At 40.7% G+C, this 25723-nt stretch overlaps 1 protein-coding gene across 3 annotated transcripts in view; it reads left to right on the top strand.

The window, feature by feature from the left end:
- Positions 1 to 25310, top strand: part of SHROOM2 (shroom family member 2) — a gene marked incomplete at both ends in the record, with an annotated part of 125431 nt that extends 100121 nt beyond the window's left edge. Inside the window, 6 exons of one of the 3 annotated variants that reach the window (XM_082490556.1) lie at positions 8230 to 8307; positions 9253 to 10011; positions 13732 to 14283; positions 15308 to 15488; positions 20205 to 20477; positions 25044 to 25310. In XM_082490556.1, coding sequence (XP_082346682.1) covers positions 8230 to 8307; positions 9253 to 10011; positions 13732 to 14283; positions 15308 to 15488; positions 20205 to 20477; positions 25044 to 25310 — 2110 coding nt within the window. Of the gene's footprint in view, positions 1 to 8229; positions 8308 to 9252; positions 10012 to 13731; positions 14284 to 15307; positions 15489 to 20204; positions 20478 to 25043 lie in introns of those variants that run through there. The other 2 variants (XM_082490557.1, XM_082490558.1) reach the window with 2 other exon arrangements.
- Positions 25311 to 25723: the final 413 nt, after the last annotated feature.

Below are 25723 nucleotides of genomic sequence, written 5' to 3'. Positions count from 1 at the left end.
ATTAGAGATAATACGAGATATAGTCTCCAGTGGTTATACTCATAAAAGCATCGTATGCTGATGTATTGTAGATTTTATGTTCTCCTAAGTTACTTGATGAAAAGCATTTTTGGAAAGAGGTGACTGATTTGTCTCCTCAGTGCAGCAGTTCATATATTTCTAACTTGTGGAGTGGTTTTATGGTGTTCTGGTTCTAAAAGCTAGCCTGGAAATGTTCACCTTCTGCTATAAGCCCACAGGCAACATGGATTATGATTTGCTATCACACAGGAGACTGTTTATGCCAGTAAATTTGAGTAAAGTTTTGTGCTAAAAAGTAACGTAACAGCTATAACTGCCATTTGTCTGCATGGGACAACTAGACTTGCTATGGTCTGTTAACCAGATGTGTTGTATTATGTAAACAGGTGAGTTTTCTTGAAGTCAGTTTCTCTCTGTCTTGAAATCAAATAGACAGCTTTGGGAGATAGCGAAATTTTAGGGGAGGGGATTAACTGGCTATCAGTGCTGTATCATATCTAACCTCTGTATGTGATTTTACGTGCAGTTTAAAAAACATTTTCCTCTTAAAGGGGTCATCTTTAAAATGATCTTTTAATACATATTGAAGCCTTATCCACGGTTTCTCTAAGTCTTTAATGTGTTTTTGTAGAAAAATTGAAAGTAGCTTGAGCTTTGCTCTGATGAAGGCCACAGTGCCTTTGGTTTCTAAAGATGGAGCGTGGGGGTGGTAATTTGCTCATGCAGCATGAAAGCATTTAGTTCTTTCCCTGCAGAATCTCCTGCAATAGAGAGCGCCTGTGCACACAACGTATGCAAAAAAATTCAAGCTGGAGGGCTGTTGATGAAGACTCTCCTCTAAAATTAAAGACTTGGTTATTTGAACGTTGTTCAGAAAGGAGCCTAGTAACACACTGATGTTTTTAAATCATTTTAAATATTTAAAACTTGCAGAACCGCTGTTGCTGAAATGCAGATCGTGATTTTCACAAATGAAAGGAAAAGCCCTTAAAAAATTAAAGGACTTTTAAAATCTTTTTTTCTTTTTCTTTTTTTTTTTTTAAATAACCAAATCCAGGGGGTGGGGGTGGGGGAAGAGAAAGGCTTTGAAGTCTCTGAGATCTTTTCCCTGAGGTCAGAAGTTTCTGATGATGTAACATACAATACAGACCAAGCCTTCACTTATCAAGGTTAAAGTTGACGGAGCTTGTATGAACTTGTCAATCATAGGAAGCAGGCAAAAACAAGCCAGCTGTTGTGAGGCATGGCTTTGAAAATCCTCTGTGTTACAGTAAATGAGACGCAGAGGTTGAGACAGATTCAGTTCTGCGAGGCTTTCAAACTGGCTGGCACATTTGCTAGGATGCAAAGCTCACATATCCAGTGAATATGGGTAAACAGCTGTAAATCCCGGTAAGATTGTCTTGTCTAGTGTTAAATCGTGAAAGAAACAGCTAGAGGTGCGTGCCTTAATTACCCTTTTCTGTCAGTTCTGAACAGAAATTTGCAGTATTAATTCATATGGTATTTCTTTTGTTCTCCGGGTCTTTGAGTACAGGCTGTGTCTTCTTGTCCCTATCAGCAGAAGCTACAGTAGCAAATTAGGAACGATGCAGTGCTTGGTACAGAATTTCATTTTGCTTAGCGTACTCAACTGCTCTGTTCACTGAAGGGTTGGGAGAATAGGGGGAAAACGTGAGTTAATTCCAGCTAAGATGCTCTGTGTGCATGTGCTCGCACACGCGCGCTGTTTTTAGCAGCTTTTGTTTTCACAGTTGGCATCGTGCACACTGGAATTAGAAGGCAGTGCCTTTTGAAAATATTTGTTTTCTGGACTGAGGGCTGCAGTGCCGTTGTTGTGGCTTGGGGTGCCAGGCTCGGGGTTCCTCTCGGCTAGGGGAGGCGCGAGAGCTTTTCATCTTATTATTTTCCTGCAAGCCTGTTACTGTGAGTGCAGGCTCGCACGAAGACCTTTTCCACAGCAGCAGGAGATATTAGCTGGGAGTGTAAGAGAATTGGATGTGACTATTGGAAGCAAGCGGTGAGTGTGGCTCTGAGTGAAAAGATGGCTATTGAAATGTGTGCATGTGCATGCTAATTAATTTAAATAACTGGTTTAGGATTTTTTTTTTTCCTTTAGAGATGAGCTACATTGTTCATTTTGGTGCCTGCCTGAGAAACCCAGGTGACTTAGCTGTTATTCACAAAGTGTATCATTTTATAGCTTCTGTTCCGTTACCAATTCAGCCGCAAGCAGCTGTTTTCAGTAGTAATAGCAACAAGAAAATAGCAACAGCGTATCAGGAAAAAAAACAGTCTAAATGTAAGGAAAAAAAAAATCAAAGGAGTGGCAACTGGAATGTAGGGGCTTTTTTAGTAAATTGACAAAACGATCATTCTTCTGTGAGCTTTTTTTAATGTGACTGTGATTTCCTTCTTAGCAGTGTTGGAAAGTATTGTCTTTTGTCTCTGCAGTGGTTGCCATTTGTGTAATATGATGGCTCTTGTTATACTGTTGGGATATTCTGATGATTGAATTCAGTGTGTAAGTACAGAACACATTAACTGGTTGACTTAAGTGAGCAGAATTCATTTTAATTCCCTGTGTGCTAGGACAGGCATGAAATAGATAAAGCAAATAAGAATACAGCCATAAAGATTATCTTTTATCATTGATTTTTGATGTGCAGCAGAATGGAGGAGGGGCTTTTATTTTTTGAACTAAGGAAAAAAAAAACAGCCCTCCCTCTGCCCTTTCCCACAAGATTCTTCCCTTCTGCATAAAGGCCCCTATGCTGTTATAAGAAATTTAATTGGATTTGATTTTTATTGTGGGCCTGTGCATTGTGCTGTTACCCATGACTGGCCTGCATTTCATCCATCAGCATATCTTTGCTTATGTACTGCAAAATTAGAGTGGGTCTGATTTTCGTGAGGGGAGAGGTAACAATTTTAGAAAGAGAAAGAATGCGAGACGAAACCCCATTGCTGTCTGTGTTGCCATGCAGGGGCAGGACAGGAGAGAAATTCTGGTGTGATTGACGGACTGGCGAGCAGCGTCTGTTATCATATTTCATCCTGTGATAAAGCCAGGTGATAATGCAAGGGTTGTTAAGCTAGAGTGACATTTTGCTTTATCGCATTGGGTGCAACAACTAAGCTGTATTTAGTGTGACTGACTAAACAGATAGCCGCCATCAAGGCGCAGATAATGTTAACAGGCATTCAGAGACAGAATTGGAAAACCAAGGCTCACATCACGATGAATGGGTTTTAGCGTAACAGTGATGGGCTATGGGGTATTCCTTGTGAAATATCTTGCTGGTTTTGTACCTTCAGTTGTCATCTGAAGTATATCAGGGCATCTCTTCTGTTTTTCTGTTTTTCTTTTTTCTTTTTTGCGAGGGGCATTCTCTCTCATCATCCAGCATTCATTATTCTTTACATCGTAACACATGCTGTGGTTTTAAGACTGTGTGCTTCAGTAGTGCTTCTGGGATGCTCATTGCCATCACCTGTCTCTTCAGACCAAGGCAGTGAACAGCTCTACTTTGTAGTGACTTATGTGCTGTGCTTCTTCCTGGGGTGACCGTTACATTACAGCCATCATGGTGATTAAACAATCTATTTTCTGGAGGATCCTTTATTCTGTGCATTTTTCTTTAAAGATTTCTAAGTAGTTTGGTAGTCCAAATTCTCATTTGGCATCATTGGAGTATGCTTCAGGTGTCACAATGTGGTGTATAGTGCATGCTGTACTGACTCAGCAGTGATAGCAGATACAGTGCTCATCAGAAGAATGGAGCACTGGTAATATAATTGCCCTTGTATTGGATGTCCAAATTGTGGTGTTCTGGTGTCAGTGTCTCAATGGCATTGCAATAGTAAAACTAATTTGAGGGTTTTGACACATTTGGGGTCCTGGACCTGCTGAAAGAAAAAGCATGTGGGGCTCGATGAGGATTCAGATACCTAATAGAAGTAAGATGTCAGCATGTGAGTGAAGTGCTGACTGAAGTTATAATCCATAGAGATCTTGGGCTTGATTCAGTTGGCTAAACACAGGTGTCTAGTGAGACCTGAGATAGCCCAGCCTATCCTACTTGGGTTCCAGCTGCCACCTCTTAGGGGAACTGATACCTTTGAATCATTAAAGTTTCTGAAATGGTAAAAGACACTTGTGTTTAGGTGACTAAATTGATCTCCTAGACAGTGAAACCAATGTGTGATTTGCTTGTAGAGACTACTTTAGGGTGAGCTGAATCTATTAGATCGCATTGACCATATCAATACGGATTAAAATGTGGTATTAGACCTCAAACTTTTTCCTAAATTTTGAACAATCTTACCCTGTGCATCCCATTCCAACTTTGTAGCATCCTGTTGTGGTCTTAAGCAGAACTATACTGGGTAGAAGAAACTACTCTTTATTTGTGGACTATTGCAGAAGTACTTTTGGATCCCACTGTGCCAAGCGCCAGGCAAATACATAATGAAAACATAGTTTCAGCACATAAAGTTCACAGCTGAAAAAGTAGCGTATCGGCAAGGGCTCTGCCTATAAACAGGGTTTTGGCATAAGCAAAGGCAGCGTTTCACAATTGCTTTAAGCCACATAATTATCTGTTTTGAGCCAGGTCAATTCTTTGATCCAGTGTTCTGTGGGGCTGTACAATTCCTACTGCTAGTACAATGGAGAGAGCAGGAAGGCAAAATCAGAGTGGAACAAGAGGGAGACTGCTTGTTCTGGCAAAACAGCTGAATTTAGATCAGTTTAAAGGGACTGCAAACTGCGGCCTTGATTATGGAGGAGGTTGTTGTTATTGTAGGGTGAGGACTTTTATGGAGGAGCCTTACTCAGGTATGAAGGCCCTTTTCCAGTGTAGCCTGTAGTGTTTGAGAAGGAATTTAAGCTAAATCAGAAACAGCCACTCCATTTGCTCTCTTTTGCCAGTAAGTTAGTGCAGGGCATGTTGTTGCTTACAGAACCGTGCTTATGTTTTATGGTGAAACTTTTACACAGAGGTCAGGTCTTTAACAAATGTTACATTTTTCAGATGTTGACTAACGCATTTTTGCAAAGCTTATCTAGTCTGGGATTTTAAAGTTGGACTGTCTTGTGGCACTGTTTGGCTTGGCCTGAAGCATTCTCAACAAACTGTAAATCAGACAGATAAAAATCAGACACCTTGAGTTGATCGAAGTGGCTTTCATTTATTGAGATATGACATTCAATCAGATCATTCTATCTCTATGTCCACTTTTAGTCAAATCCTGAGTATGGGGCAAATGAAGGAAGTGGTTTGGGGTTGTTTTTTATGGCAACCAAAAATGTTATCCTTCTGATAGGCATCTATACATAATGATTCATTTTGGTAATTGCTCATTGACTTCACTGGCAGGCTCCTATTAAAGCGAGCCTGTGTGTGTATGTATGTGTATATATGTCTCTCCATGGTTTACCTTATCTGTAATAGCTTACCTGTCTCTGATTTGTTCGAATAGCCTGTTGTGTTATTGCTGGGGTGCCTGGGCTGGGGAGGAGGCTTGGCTGATTTCCCCAGTTTAGTGTTTACTTGACCTTTACATTTCAGTCATGAGCATGTATGTCCCAAGCTAATGGAGACAGAAGGAGACCAAGAGATGTACTTGTCCATCTGGGCAGAAAATACTTAGTGCCATTATGGAGATACACATTTCCACCCGCACGGTGGTAAGCGGTGGTGGTGTGTTTGGTGGCTATGGCAGCTGTGTGGAAGGTGCAAGCCACAGAGCAGAGCTCCTCCTGAGCTCACCTGGCCAACGAGTGCACAGCCTCTTGTTTCTCTGCACAGACCTCCTCTGGGAGGAGGTCTGCTGGAATACCAAAAGCAGGTAGAGTAGACGAGGCTCATGTTAGCCTCCTGTACTAGACTCACCCTTACTGAACACCACTTTGTATCAACAGCATGGAGCTCAGGTTAAGTGAGCAGTGTAAGTCACCTGGCAGTCAAAGCTGGAATGTCATCGTGTGCCAGGGATGGGGAACGTGGCATGAACTTTCCCAATCCTGTTGCATCTGGAAGGCTCTTGCATTGAAATAGTTGTGGCATTGTATCATGGGGATGGAGGAGCTTTGAGTTTGAAAATAATTTATAGAGTTTAATGTTTTTGATGGTGACAGGTTTGTTACCTAGAATGACAGTGGTAATGAAGTAAATTGTCATGTTTTATTTAAAACTGTTGTCTCTCACTTTGTGATGTTTAGTTATAAGTGGTAAGTTCCTTTCAATGGTATGTTATCCCTGCTTAATTCTATGGGCCTCGTTTCCAAAACAGCTGTATTCTGAGCATATAATTACGTGAAGCACGAACAGATTTAAAGTAGCTTAGTGGACTTCTTGGTATTGATAATAATGTAACACCTTTGCAGGTTCTTGCCACTGTGTTCTCCCGGGGCTTGAAGCTTGCTTTCTTTTCCTCCTTTCTGAACAGTAAGCTCAAATCTCTCCAAAATAATGTGATAAGCATGTTTTGCATGAGGACCCACTCACACTGAATGCAAACTAGCCTCAGTGTTGAATGTAGCCACCTTTCCTCAAACCCATTTTCTGTGGCACTGCAAAATGTTTGATCAATTTTGTGGAAGCTGTATGAAGGCACGTATGTAATCTCTGAATTTTATCTCCATGTTTGCAAATGTGGCATCTCTAAATTTCCCTGTACTGTGATTCTTCATTTCCTTTTACTCTATTTTGGAAGGTGACAGGCCTACTGAAGCATTCATTGCTTCTGAGCCAGGGTAATATCAAACAAATTTGGTTACATGCTTTGGGTATGTAAACGCATCACATCGGTGGTATACTCTGTCCTGTTTGCTTCCACCAGCACACCCGCTCCTGATGTGCATGCGAAGTTCAACGTATACTTTGCAAACTGGCTGAGGTAGTGCATGTAATTTATGTCTTTGCTACATTTTGTGCCATGCCCTTGATTCTTCTGTGCTCCTAAGCGCAGCCGTTACACTGTCTTATGCTGTGGCTTATGTATGTGAAAATGGACAGGCCTGAAGAATTTTTTGGCACAGGTTAACTAGGAGAAAATTGTGCTCTACAGGGGTCATCTAGACAATGAAAAATGCTGATTTAAACACAGTATTTCATACTTAAGGCCTGCAGTCTTCATTTGGTAAATACTTCCATTAAAATCCGTGGAACTGTTTACAGGCCTGGTTCTGCTTACGTGGAACTCACTAGCAAAAACCCTCTGACTCCAGAGACACCACGTAACCAAATCTGAATAGCGTTGGTTTTTCTGGCCTTACATCGTTTTACTTAAAACTGTCCTTCTTCTAGTGTTAAAATAGGAGTTGATAAATACTGTTTTGTAAAACAGAATTGACTCTGAATTTGTCAGATGACTTAAAGTTGTCTGAACCAACTGCTCTCAGTTAAGAGCAATGTGAAGAGATCTCCGTTTAAACAATATTCAGCTCCTCATTCATGTTAAATTGAAAATTCATCCACTAAAATTGAATTTTAAAATTTACCACCTCACGAGAGAGAGAGAGAGAGAGATGGTGTATGTGACTGTTTAGGAATTAAATTGTGGAAGTAGCCATCTCTCTTGGAAGTACAATCCTATTTTATTACTGACATGTAAAAATCAGCATGAAGTACAATTATTAAAAAGCCCATACATCAGGCAGTTTAATGACAATGTCCAGATTTTTTTCATTTTTTCTATCAGTGCTAAAACATCACCGATCCAATGACTAAAAAATAATAATTTTTAATGTAATTTGATCATACAGGTGTGAAAGTAGAACCCATATTTAATCAGTTGTCTTCCCACAATACTTCATTTTAAATTTTTTTTAATTTAATTAAAATAGTAATGCAGTGTGTAATCACTCCAATTTTTTTTCTTCTTGAATTTATAATGGACTTAACCTATTACTTATTTTATATGCTTTTATCTCAAATTTTGTTCTCATACAAGCTGATGTTAACTGCCTATAGACATTCTCAAAACTGTTACAGTGAGGTTAATAACCTGTTTATGTTGAATATTCAAGTTAACCTTACTTTACAAATAGGCTGGGAAGGATGCCTCTTTCACAGTCCCTTTGAAAGAAAACTTGGGCAGTGCACGTCTACAGAGTTAATATTTCAAAATACAGAGACCAGCGCTGTCGGTAGCACAAATGATATTAGCAGCTCTCTGAAGCCTTTTACTTCTCTGTTGCAGCTTCTTTTCTAAGCTCACAGTGTCTCTTCAGCTTCCTTTAAGCAGAGAGCAAACCTGTCTCTTCTTGGGGCTCCAGAGGTACTTTTTTTTTTTTCTGCCTTCTGTTTCTTTCCTGATTTGTCTTTATCTGGTGAGTACAAATGAACTATATGTCTTGTGGCACAGCACAAGCCTGGAGCTGCGAAATCCTGTTTCCTGGATAGAGAAAGAGAGTGTAAAATTGGAATAAACCCAAAAATATTTCTGTCTAAGATAAGGCCTTTTTGGCCATTGTTTGTCATTTGTGCTGACAGGGCAAGGGAATTTCAAGTTTAAAACAAGCCTGACTGAAAAATACTGTGCTTTCAAAATTTCCTTTTCTGCCTTTTTTTTCCAAGAGATATTAATTTTCCCTTTCCCAGTTTTTTAGCTTCAGCAAACGTTTTGTTTGCATTCCTTTCATTTTTCACTAGTTATGCAAAAATTCAAGCTCCAGATTCATAATTGAAGTTCATGGTATTCAATTCACATTTAAAATAACACTGAAGTATTATTTTTGCATGTAGAGAAGAAACTTGTTTTCCGCACTTCATTACTGACTCTGAAACAAGAAGAGAATCAAATTTTAGTATGAGGATTCTTCTTCTCAAGACAGTTACATTTTGTACCAACATTTGCATGTTTGGCTGTGCCACGTACATCAGCGCTGGAGGTGTGCTGTGCATTTAACTATGCCATGCACACTGCAGTGCCTCGGGTTACCCAAAGGTTGCGTTGCATCCTGTGGCGCTCCATACCCTAATTTAGCCTGACATTATGCTTTGACTCATCGCGTTAGATTTGTTGACTCATCGCGTTAGATTTGGTACACCGTGTGTGCCTGTATGTGAGAGGATGCTTTGTGCTGTAAAGTTACCATAGACTGGAGGAGTTGGCGTTGAATGTTGGGTGTGATCTCGTGTTCGAGCTTCCTGGATTGGTGCGGTGGCCTGGCGCCGAAGGAAGTAAATCAGCGGTGCACTAACAATGTGTTCTTCTCTCTAGGCAAGCTGACACAGGGGCCCAGAGGGAAAACCCACGGGAGAAGAGGGATCAGCTGGACCAGAATTTAGGCCACAAGTGGAAGGCATCTGTCAGACCTTTGCATGCGCGAGAGCCTACGGTTCTGCCTCACGAGAGCCGGGGGAGGTCTGGGACATTGCCTAGTGATTACCGATACTCTCAGGAAAACGTGAACGAGAAGAGCAAGGATCGCAGCCTGCCTCATCTCCCCTGCTCTGAGCCTCAGACCTTGAACGAGAACCACTCCTGTCTGTCCCGGGGCAAAGGAGAGGAAAACCATCGAGTAGAGCCGGCACTGCTGAACAAGAAGCGTGGACCTGCTCCTCAGAGGCCGCCACCACCTAAAAGAGATAAATACAGGCGACCGGATAATTCTGCACTGTCGCTCGGCACCTCTTCTGAATCTCTGCTGGTAGCACCCAGCCGGCCCTTTCCGTCCTCATCCCCCAGCTCCGCCGAAGTGCTTGCCAGTCACTCCTCTCTCTGTCAGAGTCCTGCAGCTTTCAATGGAAAACTGAAGAGTGCTAATCCACAGCAGCTCCAGCAAGCGTCATCCACGGAGAATGTTTGTCAGCACTTAGAAGAAAAAACGCAGCTTAGGTCTGAGTCTGTATTATCTTCCAAGTATCGGTATCTTCAAAAACCTGGCATGGAGACATCAAGGTCCCCTTCTCCTCAGTTTGCACCACAGAAGCTCACTGATAAACCTCCTGTGTCCGTGCAGGATGAGAACCCAGCCAGGTACTAGATTAACTCCTTTACTATTTTATTTACACTTTTTTCCCAGTTAGAACTTGTTAATGGTTGGCTGTTCATTTTCTTTACTAAAAGCACATCCTTTGGTTTCATTAAGGGTGAGCCATCGCAGCGTGTCCTAAAGAGACCTAAGACGCGTGAAATTCCAATCGGTACCATTAAAGTCCTTCAATTGGTCTGTGGTTTCTTTTAGTTGACTGATGCTGCTGAGGTGTTACAGCTGGTAGTTAGTAGAAAATGAAAGGGATAGATTCAAATGGATTTTCCACTGTAAGCCTAGGCGTAATCAGAAGATTCCCTATCATAATTTCCTCCACCCAAGTCTGTATATGAATATGAATTGGTGTAGGGACAAAGCAGATGAAGAAAGGGAAGCTGTATCCTTTGTAGAACATCTGTTTTGAAAGCACGCGGTAAGGTATGCTGCCAAATCATGACTGTTTTCAGGTTGCTTTTACAATGAAACATAGCACTCCAGGTACCTGCGGGGGGGTCCACAGTGCTGTTTGTGTTGAGGTGGTCTGAAGATTCAGCAAGAGAATGTCAGTCCTTTCCCAGGCTAGATAAACTCAGAATTAGACTGACTGAAATTAATAGACTGCTATGTCTTTCATATGCTGCTACCATTGTAAAAGATTATTCTCCCACAAGATAACAAACTCTTCCAGGAAGCTCAGGAATCTTAGTTTTCATAAATCCTATTAGTGAATTAGTGATTAATTCCTACAATCTCTATAATTTATGGTTAAAGAATGAAAACAAAACCTCCGAGCTGAATGAATGCAGAGGTTGCTTCTCTGAGCAAAAGTAGTTGGGATAGCTTTTCTCTGCTGTAATGTAAATGGCAGAATAGACTCAATCATGCTGTTTCCAGTGTGCCTTATGATGTAGAAAACATGAATCACTTTTTTTCCTAAACATGCCTTGATGTTTTTCCTGTTGTAACCGGAGGAAAAAAATGATATTTCATCCTGCAGTGTTTTTAACATGAAGTAATAATACAGTTTACTATGAAAAGTGCAAAACGTCATGTGAACCCTAGCATCTATGTGCAAAGGTAGATGACAGTAATGACTCCCTTAATGTATTGCTTTATGAATAGATACTAAGGATGCACAGAAAGCTAATTGTATTTGTGCTTCCTTTTTACTAAGCTTTAATGTTGAAAAGAGCACTGAGGTGTGCCTAATTATATGCCCATACCTGAATGATAATACACTTACCCTGCAAATCTTTCATTAACGTTCAAAATTCTTAAGCCCAGATGGCTCTTGTTTGTGCACGATGTATTGTCCTCAGTTAATAATTACATTACTCAATAAAACAGGTAAGGCAAAAAAGAAACATATTCAAGCCATACCTCTAAAGTTTCTATATGGTATTTACTATATGGTATTTATTTCATATGAATAAAATATGTCAAGTAGATTTATCTTAATATGTGATTAATTAGATTTGGCTTATTACTTCTGTTGGCTTCTTGTGTATGAGCTTTTGGACATGCCAGTTTCCACGCTGTAGGCAGCTAATGTTTGATGATGTCAGCTTGTAGCTGTTTACTCTTCTTTAAGAAATGTGTCTTGTTCATCACCAGGATAAACTGACTGAGTGTGTAGGGTTTCCTGCAGTGTTTTAGGTGTAGTGTGGGGAAATATTGGTGGTGTGCAGAACCCAGCTATTCCCAAGAATGACTGTTTAGCAATGATAAAGATGAAAAGAATGTATCAGTAGATGTGCATCAATAAATTTCCAGTAAACATACACTCAGGTCAAGGAGTGACTGTGCTTGTGGTTGGAGTAAAGCTTTCTGATGACCACAAGCAGAATTGCTGAAAATCAAAATTTCATGCCGCAGTTCCACAAATAGAAAACATTCAGAAATCAGGAGGATAATGACTGCAGAAACAGAATTTCTGAAGCACCTGGTGTTGAACCGTCCTTGCCCTGACTGAAATCAGTTGACTTGACGATGCCTTAAGTATTTGGAAAATCTTTTACTAGGCTGAGAGGAATGTACTCAGAGTCTCAAAACAGATGCCGAGCATTTTAGGTAAAGAATTGCAGTCAACTCACTTCTTCTCTTCCAGTTGCCTCACACATGCTTATGCACGCATCTTGTGTTTCCCCCAAACTGAAAAATGTGTTCCTCTTCCCAGTCTGTGGAGTCTAAAAGATGTGGGTTTTATTTAAAAACTAACAAAAGAAAGGGTTGGGGTCAGTGGCAGGCGTCTGCCCAGCTCTGTTGCAGCCAGGAGAAGACCCCACATCTGCAGGCAGGGAGCTGGGGCTGAGTGGTGGACATGGGAGCGAGTTCTTCAAAATGACTGAATGGGAGAGGGGGCGTTCAGCATGGGCTGGAAAACCTGCCCCAAAAGTTGGATCAGTATGCCAAAGCATGTCCGCAAAGCACTTGAGGAAAGCAATTACCTACTGGGAGGCTGCACATTCATTCTGAAGCAAATATGTTTAAAATATAAGATACAACTTCTGAAAAATATGAAATCAAACAGATTTTGCTATTTTCTACAAAAGAAAAGTACAGCACAATAAAGTATAAGTTTATTTTTAAGGAAAGCGACACACCCACACTTAGAGGAAAAGAGCTGTAGTGTGTCTTGGTCACTTATCTGAAAGGCAGCAAGCAGCCCAGCCAGATGAAACCAGATATTTTAGCTAGTAGGCAATGTTCCTTTACTTGCTGTAGAGCTTCCAAACCCACATCATGACAATAATTTTAAACTTTCTGCAAACTCAAAACCACCAAACGAGACTTCAGTTTTTTATATGATTTACATACAGTACAAATGTTTCAGTTATGTTATTTAACATGTTATTGTCCAATTTAAAAATCTAAGTTAGCCTCCTCTTTAAATAGTTTGCCATACTGAATGTCCAAGGCAGCCCTTTGTGCTATGCAGTACAGAATTTTTGCTATAAGCTTCCCTTAAAAGGGAGTATCCAAAATTGTGTGTTATCCTCTTCACTGGCTGGTTTTTCTTCTTTAAGGAGAAAACTAGGACACTATGGTAGGATCTATTTGTTAAACCTCTGTGTCTTGTGTGAAATTTTACAAATACAGATTTTATTTTTTTTAAATCATGTAAGTTTTGAATTATTTCCAGGTTTTCCATGTGTGATTATTTGTTATTCTTGTAGCTCAGCAAAGACCTAGCCTGCAGGATGCTTCCATCTGGTCTGTTGTCTCTTCCCTTGGAAGAGCTGGGAATTGATGTGAGGACGTCGCAAACTCCCCAGGCAGCGAAGCTGCCTGTCAAGCCAAGAGCTGAGGCCACTGTTGGATCTGTGTGAGGTTGATGCTCAATGAGGTTGAGCTCGAGGCGCGTTTTCCTCTGTATGTGTAGCAGCAAAGGGGGTAAAAGGCAGTTCAGCAGCACTGCCTCAAATCTGGGGCCTGGCTGCTGAGGTTGGACCCACACATTCACGGAAGCAAACAGAACTCTTGTACTGGGAGTATTGTGCAAGGCTGATGTTAGGATTACTTACAAATGAACTAATACTATTTAAAATGTGTGAGCAGAAAAGAAAACGTGCGGATTTAGGGTTTGAGGTACAGTGCAAGGAATATTCCGTTACCCAGATCTCTTATCTACCTTTTTAATGTTTCGGCTTCCCCTCTGATTTGCGGATAAGAATTGAGATGTAACGTTCTTCCATTTCTAAAGATAAATTTTCCTTATTTTCTAGAATTGAAAGGGTTATAGACAACAATACTACGGTGAAAATGGTTCCCATCAAGATAGTTCATTCTGAGAGCAGCGCAGAGAAGGAGAGTCGGCAAAGTCTTGTCAGTACTATGGAGCCTCCTGCTTTACCCAGTGGTTTGGAAAAGGACCAAATTAAAACACTCAGCACTTCTGAGCAATCCTATTCGCGATTCTGTGCTTACACCAGGCAAGGTGTAGAGCCAGAGCCAGAAGCCAGAACCAAACCAGCTGACTCTCAACCAGCTGAAGATCCTGGGAGCAACTTGAAGGACAGCACTGCTGCCACGCCAGCAGTCAGCTATGTAAAGGCCAAAGAGAAGACCTTTGAAGACTGGAAGTCGGAGGAACTAGCCAGAGAGATTGTGGGAAGAGATAAATCTCTAGCAGACATACTAGATCCTAATGTGAAAATAAAAACAACAATGGATCTGATGGTTGGAATATTCCCTAAAGATGAACACCTCCTAGAAGAAGCTCAGCAGCGCAGGAAGCTCCTTCCAAAAGTTCCTTCTCCAAAAATTTCAGAGGAGAAGTGAGTATTACTTCCTGTAGGCCAGTGGTTCCTTGTAAGCTGCTGTCCAAAGGGTGTCAGTTTTCCTAGGGGGTTGAAGGTGAGGATCTTCCTACTGTTGAGGTTTGGGACTTTTCTAAGACTTCTCCGTTAGAATTGCAGTCGAGCACAATACTGCTAACGATACCATTAATGACCGAAAAAGTTCAGTGTTGTACGATATGAAAAGTTTCCTGAGACCCGGGTGAAAACTATTTGTGTGAGAACTTAAGGAATAATTATCTTCCCCCATTTCATATTGATTAGATATTTTACCACAATCATCCAGTCTAGTAACTGGATAGAGAAGGAAGGATCAATATTTTAGCCTTTTTTATGTGATGAAAATTTAAAAAGACAACTTGAAGTGGGCATGAGGCATTTCCTGGAAATGGATGAGAACAAAGTAAGAAAAGATTTAAATTCCATCCATGTTGGTGTTCTGTGCATCTTTTGATTTCTTCATAGAATCATAGAATGGTTTAGGTTGAAAGGGACCTTAAAGGTCATCTAGTTCCAACCCCCCTGCCCTGGGCAGGGACACCTTCCACTAGACCAAGTTGTTCTAGATACGAGTTAACAAATTAAGTTGTAGCCTTCTCAAGAATTTCATGTGTAATTCCATAATCAAAAAGATAAATACTTACGTTGTGGTATCCCACATTTGGCAGTCTGAAAGGATCCTCTCTATGACACTGAGGTCTTTGCACTACTTAGTAAAATGAGGCTTTACATTTTGTTTCCAGCTGAGATACCTTAGGTCCATTTCACTCAATGTAGTGGTGAAAGGTCTTCTGCACTACTTCAGTTTTAGGTTTTGGTGAGCATGTGCTGAGTTCACACAAATTTTCTTTACAACCAGTATTTGTTTGTCCTATTTCTGTAGGTAATGACTCTCTGTTGAACCCCCTGCTTGTTTGGTGAAATGATGGCTCTGAAAGGTTGCCCTTTCTTTTCAGCAATTAGGGTGTCAAGGCAGTTAATGAAAGTTTTGACTTTTTACCAGGAAAGAGGAGCAGAGCGCACCGTCTGCCATCTCCCTGACAACCAATTCTACGTACTACAGCACATCTGCACCAAAGGCAGAGCTGTTGATTAAAATGAAGGACATGCAGGAGCAGCAGCAACAGCAACAGAGCGAGGATGATTCTGAAGATGAGCTGGATCATGACTTGTCAGAAAAGAAGGTAAAAGACATTTCTAAAAGCGTAATGGGAGGCTCTTGTTTGCATGCATCTCATTAACTGTGAATTTGCTAGGTAAACACCCCTAAATAAAAGGCCTTCTAAATGTACAGGATCACTTGGAAAATCAGCCTGATTTTTTTGGGGGGGGGATTATTAAGTGTCCAAATGTGAATTTAGGAATTTCCTATTAGGTGCTTTTTGCAGCTTAATACACATTTTGGAAGGACACAAAGGGAAAAGTTTTGGGGAGGTTATTTTCAAATACTGTTTTCCATTTGAGATTCTAGTGTATCTCACTTGCTATATACAAAGAAACAGTGCTCATATATCCCACTGTAACTGGGTGGTGGGTTTAGTTGCTCCTTATTTTTGAAATTTAGGTCCAGGATTTGGGTTTGTCATGAGAGATAAGGAACACACACATGCACTCTCCCTTCTCTTTTATTTTTCTTTTTTCCATGAGCAACAAACCACTTTGCCCTCTATTTCTTCTACCTCCCAAATTAATAACAGTAATGGTGGTAGATAGCTAACCAGTTTGGTGGATTCAGTGGAAGTTACTCATCAAAAGGGAGGCAGTCATCTTCACTCTTGTTCATCCTTATCCTTTGGTGTTTTATTTCTGATCTGAGGTCAACATAATCCTGTAGGTATTGAAATTATGATATAATAGTATTTCTGTTGTTTGAGAAAGTCCTCCATTAAAATCATCGCACTCATCTCCTTAGTGATTTGGCACAAAATATTTTAATCATAGTTCCAAGTACCAACAAGCTGGAGGAAATGGTCTGTTTGATCAATTAAAGTGATGTAGTTGAACTCTGTTTACCTAAGCTAGTAATGCAGTGGTGTGCAAATCTTTTCTGTTGAAGTCTACTCTCTGCTTAATAGTCAACTGCCAGGGTGCATGTGGTAAGCCAGTCCCAAAGAAATGTCTTTTAATTAAATATTAGGAATATATTTAGTTGCTACGAATAAGAGATTCCTTAAGAGATTCCCCACTTCTGGTTCAGTGCAGGAGTGGATGCCACTGCATTTGAGGGGGCTGTAGTGTTTTCTGTTACCACTCTGGTTTGGGTTTTTTTTCCTCCCTCAGCCTTCCCTCCCTCCCTCTGCCCCCACCACATCACTCAGTTCAATGCAGCGTGCACTGCTAGGGGCACAGAGTGGCTGCAGCGGGAGAACTGCCCTTACCCTCTCACCAGACAGCCACTGAATCCAACAGCTGCACTACTTAAGCAAATTAAGGATTTTACTGCATTTGGAATAATTTGGTTCTATCTGGTGCCACACATGATGGTCATGTTCAATTTTTTTGCTAGAATTAGTTTAATTCTCATAAATTATGGAATGTATGTATGGGTGGGGGTGTTAAAATTAAACCTTTCTTGTTTGCCCAACAAACTAAATACTAAAATTTTTATAAGCAAAAGTGTCATTTAGGTGTGTTGGTGTCCGCTAACAGGAAAATTGTGTTCACCCTTTACATACTCATCCCTCCATCCCCCTAGCTGCAGTCTACACCACTAATCATATGAGGTAGGAAGTATTTCATGAAGAGCTTTTAGCAGGGCTCCCCCATCATCTTCTCTGAATGTACATATTGTCGTAGCCACACACACATTCCTTCTTACTTCTCTCACTGCTCCTCCACATGCATTAGGATGTGAGCACTCAGTTCAGTGGGCTTTCATCTTGGATCTTGTCAGAAAACGTATAAAACTCATGGTAAGTGGGTCAAGGCGTCTTTATAAAACAGCCAGAATATATAACTTGATCCAGCTTCACATATTTGGCAACAGTTTAACAAGGGATCATTAAGGACATGAACACTTTAAAAGCACGCTTTACGACTTCAGTTATTTTAGAAGAGGCATACGCCCAGAACCTGTTCCTTGATTCCTAGAAATGGGTCATTTCTGTTATGAGATATCTTAATTGCAGTCCACTGTGGAATGATTGTAATATTTGTCATTGTGTGCTCTGCAAACCAGAAATGCGTGGTGGCTTTTTTTTTAATCTTTTGAAATATAAGTATAGGAATTTCATATAGAGTCGTTAATTTTTTATATATTTTTTTTTTAATTTGGGACAATCCCTGTGTTCCCAGCTAGCAGGAATGGAATGTGTGTCTCATGTACTGAATGTAATGTAGGTTTACCACAATTATAAAATATTGAACAGATGTTGAAGACACTACAAGAGTGGTTTTTGTAGTAAGGAAAATCCATGTGTGGCTGAGTAGGAAGTGTCCCCTTTTTTGCCTTTAGGAAAGTTTCAGCAACTCCTGAAGAGTGTAAAAATAGTTGAAGAATACCAAGTTTCTTCTGCTTTTAGGCCTGAACTTCATGTGGAGTGGAGTGGAGAGCTGAGAGCAGAGTAATTTACATAAAGCATGGCAAGCGGTTAACCACCTGAGCAGTGCTCTGCTGAGCTACTTTGTGTTGCTAGTCAGATCAGCAAGAATTACTGGAAAAAGATCAGGTTTTATTGTTTTCCTGTTCACTGGTACAGAATTCACAGCTATAAGTTATTCATCTGCCAGTTTCAAGATGTAGATGGCTCGGTAGATATTGAACATAATACAGGTTTTCTGCTGGTTAGCAAAAGCATGTAGTGAGCTCACAGCTGCTGCATCTAAAGGCTGCTTTGTCTGGGTAGGAAGCAATCCGTGATCATAATCCAATTCGTAATAGATATGACAGTCTTAAAGAGGGGCAAGTACTTACAGCCTTCTCACCCGCAAAAGCGGTCCTTTAGAGGCTAGCTTCAGCTGCTTGGGAACATCTAAATAGGATGATACTGGGAAAAATGGCACTTTTCTTTTTATTTTTCTTTGGGTTTTTTGTTTTGGTTTGTTTTTTTTTTAAAGAAAGAAACTTTATGAGAGATCTCATCTGGACTGTCAGACCAGATTGGTATAGTTAAGCACAAGTATGACTTTTTTTCCTCAGAAAAAGCCACAGCACAGCTGCAGAAGTGAAAAGCTCGAGATAGTAACATAGAGCACAACAGTATCCTGTTATGTTTTGGATGGTAAAACAGCAGTGTTGTGCATGCGCATTTCATCTGAGGGAAATGAGAGTGTAGCACTGTGACCTAAATAATCCAAATCAAACTGCATTCGCATTGAGAGAAAAAAAAAATCAAATCCTGCAGATTAATCAGTCAGTAAAGCAGGCATCTGTAGAACTGCTTACTACCTTAATCTTTTGGGCACCCAGACTAACAGATAACCCAAATCCAGATTAACCTGGCTTGAGTATATTAAATCAAAAAGGAGAAAACTGGCCCGGATAATCCATGTGTTGAATTTCTACCTTCAAAAAGGCTGTTAATTTTTTAGGGTGTAGTTGCTTTCTGTTAAGATGGCAGACTTGTTGTTGGGGTTTTTTTGTTCCCAAAATGAATTGGCAATGACTGCTCAGTGGCATCTGAGAACAGTAGCTGCTATCAGTATGATTCTTGGTAATCATGAAGGCTTGTAATCAGATTTGCATTTAGAAAGCAGAGTTCCTAAAAAATGTCATGAGTTATTTTTTTCAAAAAAAAAATGAAGGGGTACTGTGAAATAATGACTATTTTAAAGGATGTAATTTTCATTCAGAAATTGCACTAAGAGGTGCAATTGGAGAGAACGCTTTGGAAATTTTTCTTACCTGAAATTAACTGAATGCTAAATAGGCATCTATATTTAACTTAATGAGGCATTTTTAGGGTGTGATTCATCTCATGTTAGAGTAGACGACTAGATGAACTGACTTCCACCCCTTGTGCGCAAGTGAAAGCTAATGGACACGTAAGAAATGAGCCCTCTTGCCCAAAGGCCGGGAGGTAGCTGGGCAGCACGGATGGAACACAGGTCGCTGAGGGATGAGATCTGGGTTCTCGGTCTGGCTCTGCTGGTGATGCACCTGACATGCTTTTTCTAAGCCAGGGCATGTGCATCCCAGGCAATGGGGGATTATACTAGAGAAACCCCGACAAATTGCAGATGAAGTGGTATGTTTGCCTGGCATAGGACAGGGACAGCCGAAGATGCTTATTTGGTCCTTTGGCAGTGCCACTTTGCACAGCTTCACACAGGGCTGCTTTGTATGATACAGAAGTAGATTTTGTTCCCTGTTCTGTGCCACAGGGATTATGATTTCCCTACAGAAATGTTATAGGGCAGTGTTAACACTAAGATTTTCTGAGAGTGGAAGGACTGCTATTGGAGGGATGCTAATATTATGCAGAGAGGAAGAAAAAGCTAGACAGTGCCCTACTTTTAACTCCGCCATGTGGAAAATACAAGATTGTTTTCCTGGTGCTGTCTATCTTCCTAAGTGTAGCTCTTCAGAAATGTATTATGGACCTGGTATTTAGAGAGAAAAGGATGCGCTGTACTTTATGCTGCTCCATAGCAGGCTTTGAAGCTGTTCAAAGAAGAAGCAGGAATGCTTACTGGGGCAGCGGTAGTACTTCATCTTTTGTCACAAAGGTAAATTGCTTTAACACAGGTCTCAAGCTGAGCATCGTAACATCCTTAACCTTTGAATCCAGAGGTATAGAGCTTAGACATATACTTAGGCATAAATTTATTTGTAATGCACTCATTGTCAAAGCCATATGGGAATTTCAGTGTGTTAAAGTGCTAGATTTCTGACATGGCTTTCAGAAGTGAGCAGAAATGCAGTATTACTAATCAATTCTCATCCTCTTTATTTTCCACAGCAAGAACTTATTGACAGCATTAGCAGGAAGCTGCAGGTGCTGAGGGAAGCCCGGGAGACACTTCTGGAAGACATCCAAGCAAACAATATACTCGGGGAGGAGGTGGAGTCCATAGTGAAAGAAGTCTGCAAATCAAATGAGTTCGACAAATTCAAGATGTTTATTGGTGACCTTGACAAAGTGGTCAACCTCTTGCTGTCACTATCAGGTCGTCTGGCCCGGGTGGAAAATGCCCTTAATAACCTGGATGAAAATACCTCTCCGGAAGAACGGGTGAGATTAGGCCAATAATAATATCACTGCATTCAGTGACCCTGGTGTGGGGGGTTTTGCTTGGTTTTCTTTATCTAAATAGCAGAGCTCAAGATGAGGGATAGCTAACTGATAAATCTCATAAGGCCATTTTCTTTAGATTTCTCTTTGCCTTGCTTTTGCTTAGAATACCAAAACTGCAAGTGTCTTGGTGAGGAAAAGGTGGTATTTTGGGGTGCAACATACTGGAAAGCAGACTTCTTAGCAAAAGTTCAGAAAGCAGGAACTGCTGATAAGGGTGTAAAAAAAATGCAAACAAAAAGATTTGAACAATTCAAGATGGGGTAAAGGAGTGTCACTTTGTGCTGTAATGCAGAAGGCTTACAGACTGCTTTACACTCATCGAGGATCTTGATAAAAATCTATAAGGTTGTCTACAGTTTCCTCCACAATGCCGAGCAAGTAACAAGAGCAAGAAATGACAGAAGGACAAGTAATAAAAAAAAAAAAAAAAAGATGGGGGCAGGAGGGAGGCAATGCAAAAAGACTTTTTCAATAGAAGACATGTTTTACCCAACCAGAACAGCCTGGTAGTGATGTGGAGGAATCCCAGCAAATGTGAAAATTTCAGGGGTGTTTGAGGTGCTTTTACCTGTTGGACCCCACCTCTACTGGCAGCACTTTGTTTAGCTCTAGATACCATCAGGCCTTAACTGGGAAGCAGTTATCTAGCCATACAGATATGCGCCAAAGGAGAGATGTAGGCGTGTGTGAAACTTAAAGGCTAGAATGAAATAAATGTGGGGGAGGTGGGGGGGGACAGGTATGTCAAGTGAGTTTAGCTTCTACAGTTAAATGAATGTGAAGTGGGATTTTTGGCTTGTAGTTGGGGACTGAAATGTCAGTAGTCCACCTAAGTACTGTAACAGATTTTTTTCCACGGGCTGTGGATTCAGGTTGTGTTTCTTCAGCATGCTCTGTTGTTTCACCAATAAGAACCAGTAAGTGCTGGGACTAATGTTTGAAGCTGTGTTTTTGCTGTTTGGCCCCAGCTGCTGCCAAACATACTTCTTTAATAGCTGTCCAGACCCCTCTTCAACTGAGGCAAAGGGAAGGTATTTGACAGCTTATTAGAGGGCAGATCAAAGCTCCTGAAACTTAAAGAAATTTAATCCTTCTTTAGACGTCTTTTTTCTAAATGTGGTTGCAGTTGCCTAATGGGCTCAAGGGTGGGAGTGTGAGCTGGGGAAAGAGCTACCAGATGATATGAGCGTATAGGAAACACCATTTGAGAACTGTGATAAAAATAGGTTATTGGCTAGGTGCGGGGAAGGAAGAAGGTGAGTAGGTCATGTTGCAAGGGCAGTCAGAAATTGTCTGTGTGCTCTGCTTTCAAATTTAGACTGACAGAAATGGAAATCCCTAACATATTCTAATCCCCGTTCAACTTGTCATGCACTGACACCAAAGTCTTGCCATAGTAACATCAGAAATATATCTAAAAGTGTTGGTCAGAGATGGTTTTCAGATGGATCACGTCCCCAGGTACTTTGACTATAAGTACAATGCATGTAGGGTTACATGTGCTGCTTTGAATTTAGACTCGTACATGTGGCTTTTTTGATTGTCCTTTTGTATTTTGTACAATTTGGCATTTTTGTATTAATGTACCATATAAACAAAACAGGGGAGATTATTTCCATCCCTGGGGATCATATCCCATTGCGATCACAGATATTTTTTTATTATTTTTTTTAAGCTTATGTTGTCTAATAAACATTATTTTCTAGGAACCACCAACAGCTCAGCAGACTTTCTAAATAAGCAATCTGTCAGCAGGCAAATAGTCACTGCTGAATTAATATTCTGACTATTAGATGCTGTGTCATAGGTCTCTTTTGCCACAAGGAACACTATCAGGTATTTTAACTTTAGCTTCTGAAAGGGTCTTCATCTGAAAGAGCTACCAGCCCTTTTCCTTCCACACACTGAGACCAGTGTCTTCTCATTACTTTCCTTATCCACCAAAGCCAGGGTGTGTTGAGAACCCTAAAGCGCTGAACCAGCAGTCCACAGATGTGATCAGGTGCCTAGACCCATAAAACCCGTTATTGCAAGACTAGGGACAAGTACTAGGGGTAGTAGTTTAGGACCCGAATGCTGGGAAGTCAAATACCTGGAGGGAGTCTCTCTTCATATGGCTGTGGTTCAAAACAGCAAACAATTCTTGAGAAAGACTCAATAGAAAGAGCCAAAGATTGTTCCGTGAGAGGAGCTTCAGATGGCCTGTGTTTGGCTGGGGTTTCAGAATAACGCTAACTGTGAAAAAACCCTTCTGCACTCTGCTTGGCTTTGGTTGATAAAGTCAGTAAGATGAAACCATCTGACATCATTTACACCTTTAGGCCTGGTGAGCCATTTACCCATTGCTCAAAGAACATCCTCAAGAATGGTGTCTTGAGCCTGCGGTGTGTTTCACTTTACCCTTCAAAACAGGCTTTCTGGTGTCAGTCGTCTTTGACAGAGGTAAAAGCAAATTCAAGAGGTATCTCATTTGTCTTCTACCTTTCTGCATCCCACTTCTGATGTATTCCCCAAACCTCCACAAGGGCAGAGGTACTAACATGTCATGCAAAGTTCATAACGAAAGTAGTGTTTACATTCTTTAAACTGTCAGGTTATTCATATTCATCTTAAAGTCATGCCACTGGCTTGGTAAGAAGAAATCATACAACTTAAATCTCGGGAATTGTTATGAAGGACTAAACAATGAATTGTTCTTGTCTCTGTTGACAATGATAGCCAATGGCTTGAAAAACCATTCACTGAAATGTTTGGGTTGGTTTGTTGTTTTGTTTTTTTTCATTGAAAAACCCTCCTATTTCATCCCAAGATTAGTCGGGTAACTCTACAACTGAGCTACCAGCTGGTTGATACCTGCCCTCTTGTGTTCATCAAATTCTGTCTAATTCTTCTGCTACTCAGTGTACACACAGGCTGCAAGGCTGCCCTGGGGAGCAGTCTAGCCACGCTGCCGAGTTTGGGTTTGGTTGCTAGTTCCCCTGGGGAATTTAGGAGAACAGTGCTGCCATCTCTTCGCAGCAGATAGTTCTGCTTGCAACTTGCAGTGGGAATTTTTCCCTGGCAGAGACTCAAAGGAAGACTCAACTGTGTTTTTTCTAATAATGTGTGATTTCTGTGACTTGTCTCCCATAGCTGTCTTGAATCCTGAGTTAATCTAGGCCGTATATTTTAAGTACATTGAGAGTGCAAGTCTGAAAATGTTTCACCCCCTGAGCTTTGTGCTGTCTATAGAAAAAGAGGCAACACAAGATACATGTGCAACTCTGACACGTAGGTCTATTAGAGCTTGCTGGTCTGTGTCCTGCTTTGTCTAATACTTTCATCTTGAAAAGACTCTATTTTGTAGTCTACAAAACACTTTTCTGTAAATCCTTTAGGCTTGTTATAGCATGTGTGATTTAACATAAAGTCCAAATGAAAAAAAATTGACACATTTATTTGAACAGACCGTGGTTTATTTGAAGACATAAGTTCTCAAAGAAAATTCATCTCTGAAACAAAGCTAAAAGTTATGGAGTGGTACCTCTTAGGGGTACTTTTTAATTAAATTCAGAAGTCTGTACAGGAATTCATGATGTCAGAGTACGCCAGCCATACTCTTGTCGCTGGCAGAAGGCAATCACTTCTAAGCAGACATCTGAAATAGGTCAGATTAATAATGCTCCTGTTTCTTTCAATATACTGCTAAAGGACTGTGGCTGAGCGATTCAGGTGTGGCTGTCTACTGTGTAGACAGGTGAAGCTGGGTCAGATGTACCTCACCCTACGTGCTCATACATGTGTGTGAATGGGATATAACTCCTGTCTTCTTTCTTTATGTGTTCCTCCATTCAGCCTCCCTTTTTCCTATTTCGTCTCTTGTCAGGGCACGAAGCAGAAAGTTTACAGCCCCTTTGGGAAGATGATGCTTTTTTTTTTTCCCCACTTTTTTCTTCCCTCCTACTGGCTTGCCCCAGCTCTCGCTCTTGCTCGCATCTTAAGACCACATGACTTTGTCTCGTGGAGAAGCTGTGCGGATTGCAGCAGAACTGCGAAATACCGCAGTGTCAGGAGCTATGTAAGAACAAATCGCTCCATTAATTACTCTGTCTGTGGGTTCTCTAACCACAGCTGTTTCAATGTGGAAGTTTGGTGCTGTGTATTGAAGAAGTAAGACGTTGCTGAGTGAAGTCATAATTTGGAGAACTTGGATGTTTCTCAAAGGCAACTGTATTTTATATAACTATTTTGAACTATTAAATAGTAAAGTAGTCTTTGAAGTCCTTGCTGTTGAGGCCCATGGAAATTAATGGTGCATCTTTCATTGATTCACTACCTTTTTTTCCTGTTTGTTACTTCATTTTATTAGAATAAATTTTAAGGAACAATCTTAGTTCACCTCTCTAAGTATTCAGGAAAGTCTTTGTCTTTGCAGATAAAACAGACTTGAGACTTAAATACTGAAGCTGTTTTCCCAGCCTAATGAATCCAGTGAATTTTTAACTGTTTTTCTTTTCTCCTAAGCGGACATTGGTAGAGAAGCAGAAGCTGCTGACCCAGCAACACGAAGATGCAAAGGAACTGAAGGAAAACCTGGATCGTCGAGAGCGCATTGTCTTTGACATTTTGGCAAACTACTTGAGTGAGGAGAATTTAGCAGACTATGAGCACTTTGTAAAAATGAAGTCAGCCCTCATCATTGAGCAGCGGGAGCTTGAGGACAAGATCAAGCTGGGGGAAGAGCAACTGAAGTGTCTGACAGATAGCCTCCAACCTGAACGGCTCAAATAAGAGGACTGAGTTTGACCAAGGATGTGAAAAACAGGAAAGAAGGAAGGGATGGGGGAGTTTCCAAGTACACAAATGGGTATCTTGGCTTGTCTGAGTGTCCAGTAGAGAAACAAGTGCACAGGAGAAAAATAGCTCTCACAACAGCAATAATGCTCTTTTTCATTTTTTTGGGATGATGTATTTAATTTTTTAGAACACATTTTTATTGCTGGACTCTACAGCTGTTTCTCATTGCTTAACTTACAGAAAACTCCACAGAAAAGGATAGACTGTTAACCTTTCTGTTCAGTAAGTTGAAAGTCTGTGGCAGTTGCGCATGCAAACAATGTTTTTTAGAATAGGTTGTATACTTTCTTTATGTTCAGATGCTGAACAGACTGCTGGGAAACCCAACAGCAATTTATGAATGCACA

The sequence above is a fragment of the Vanellus vanellus genome (genome assembly GCF_965231255.1).
Source record: "Vanellus vanellus genome assembly, chromosome: 1".
In the NCBI taxonomy this organism is placed as follows: domain Eukaryota; kingdom Metazoa; phylum Chordata; class Aves; order Charadriiformes; family Charadriidae; genus Vanellus; species Vanellus vanellus.
This window is presented reverse-complemented; position numbering and strand designations above follow the sequence as displayed.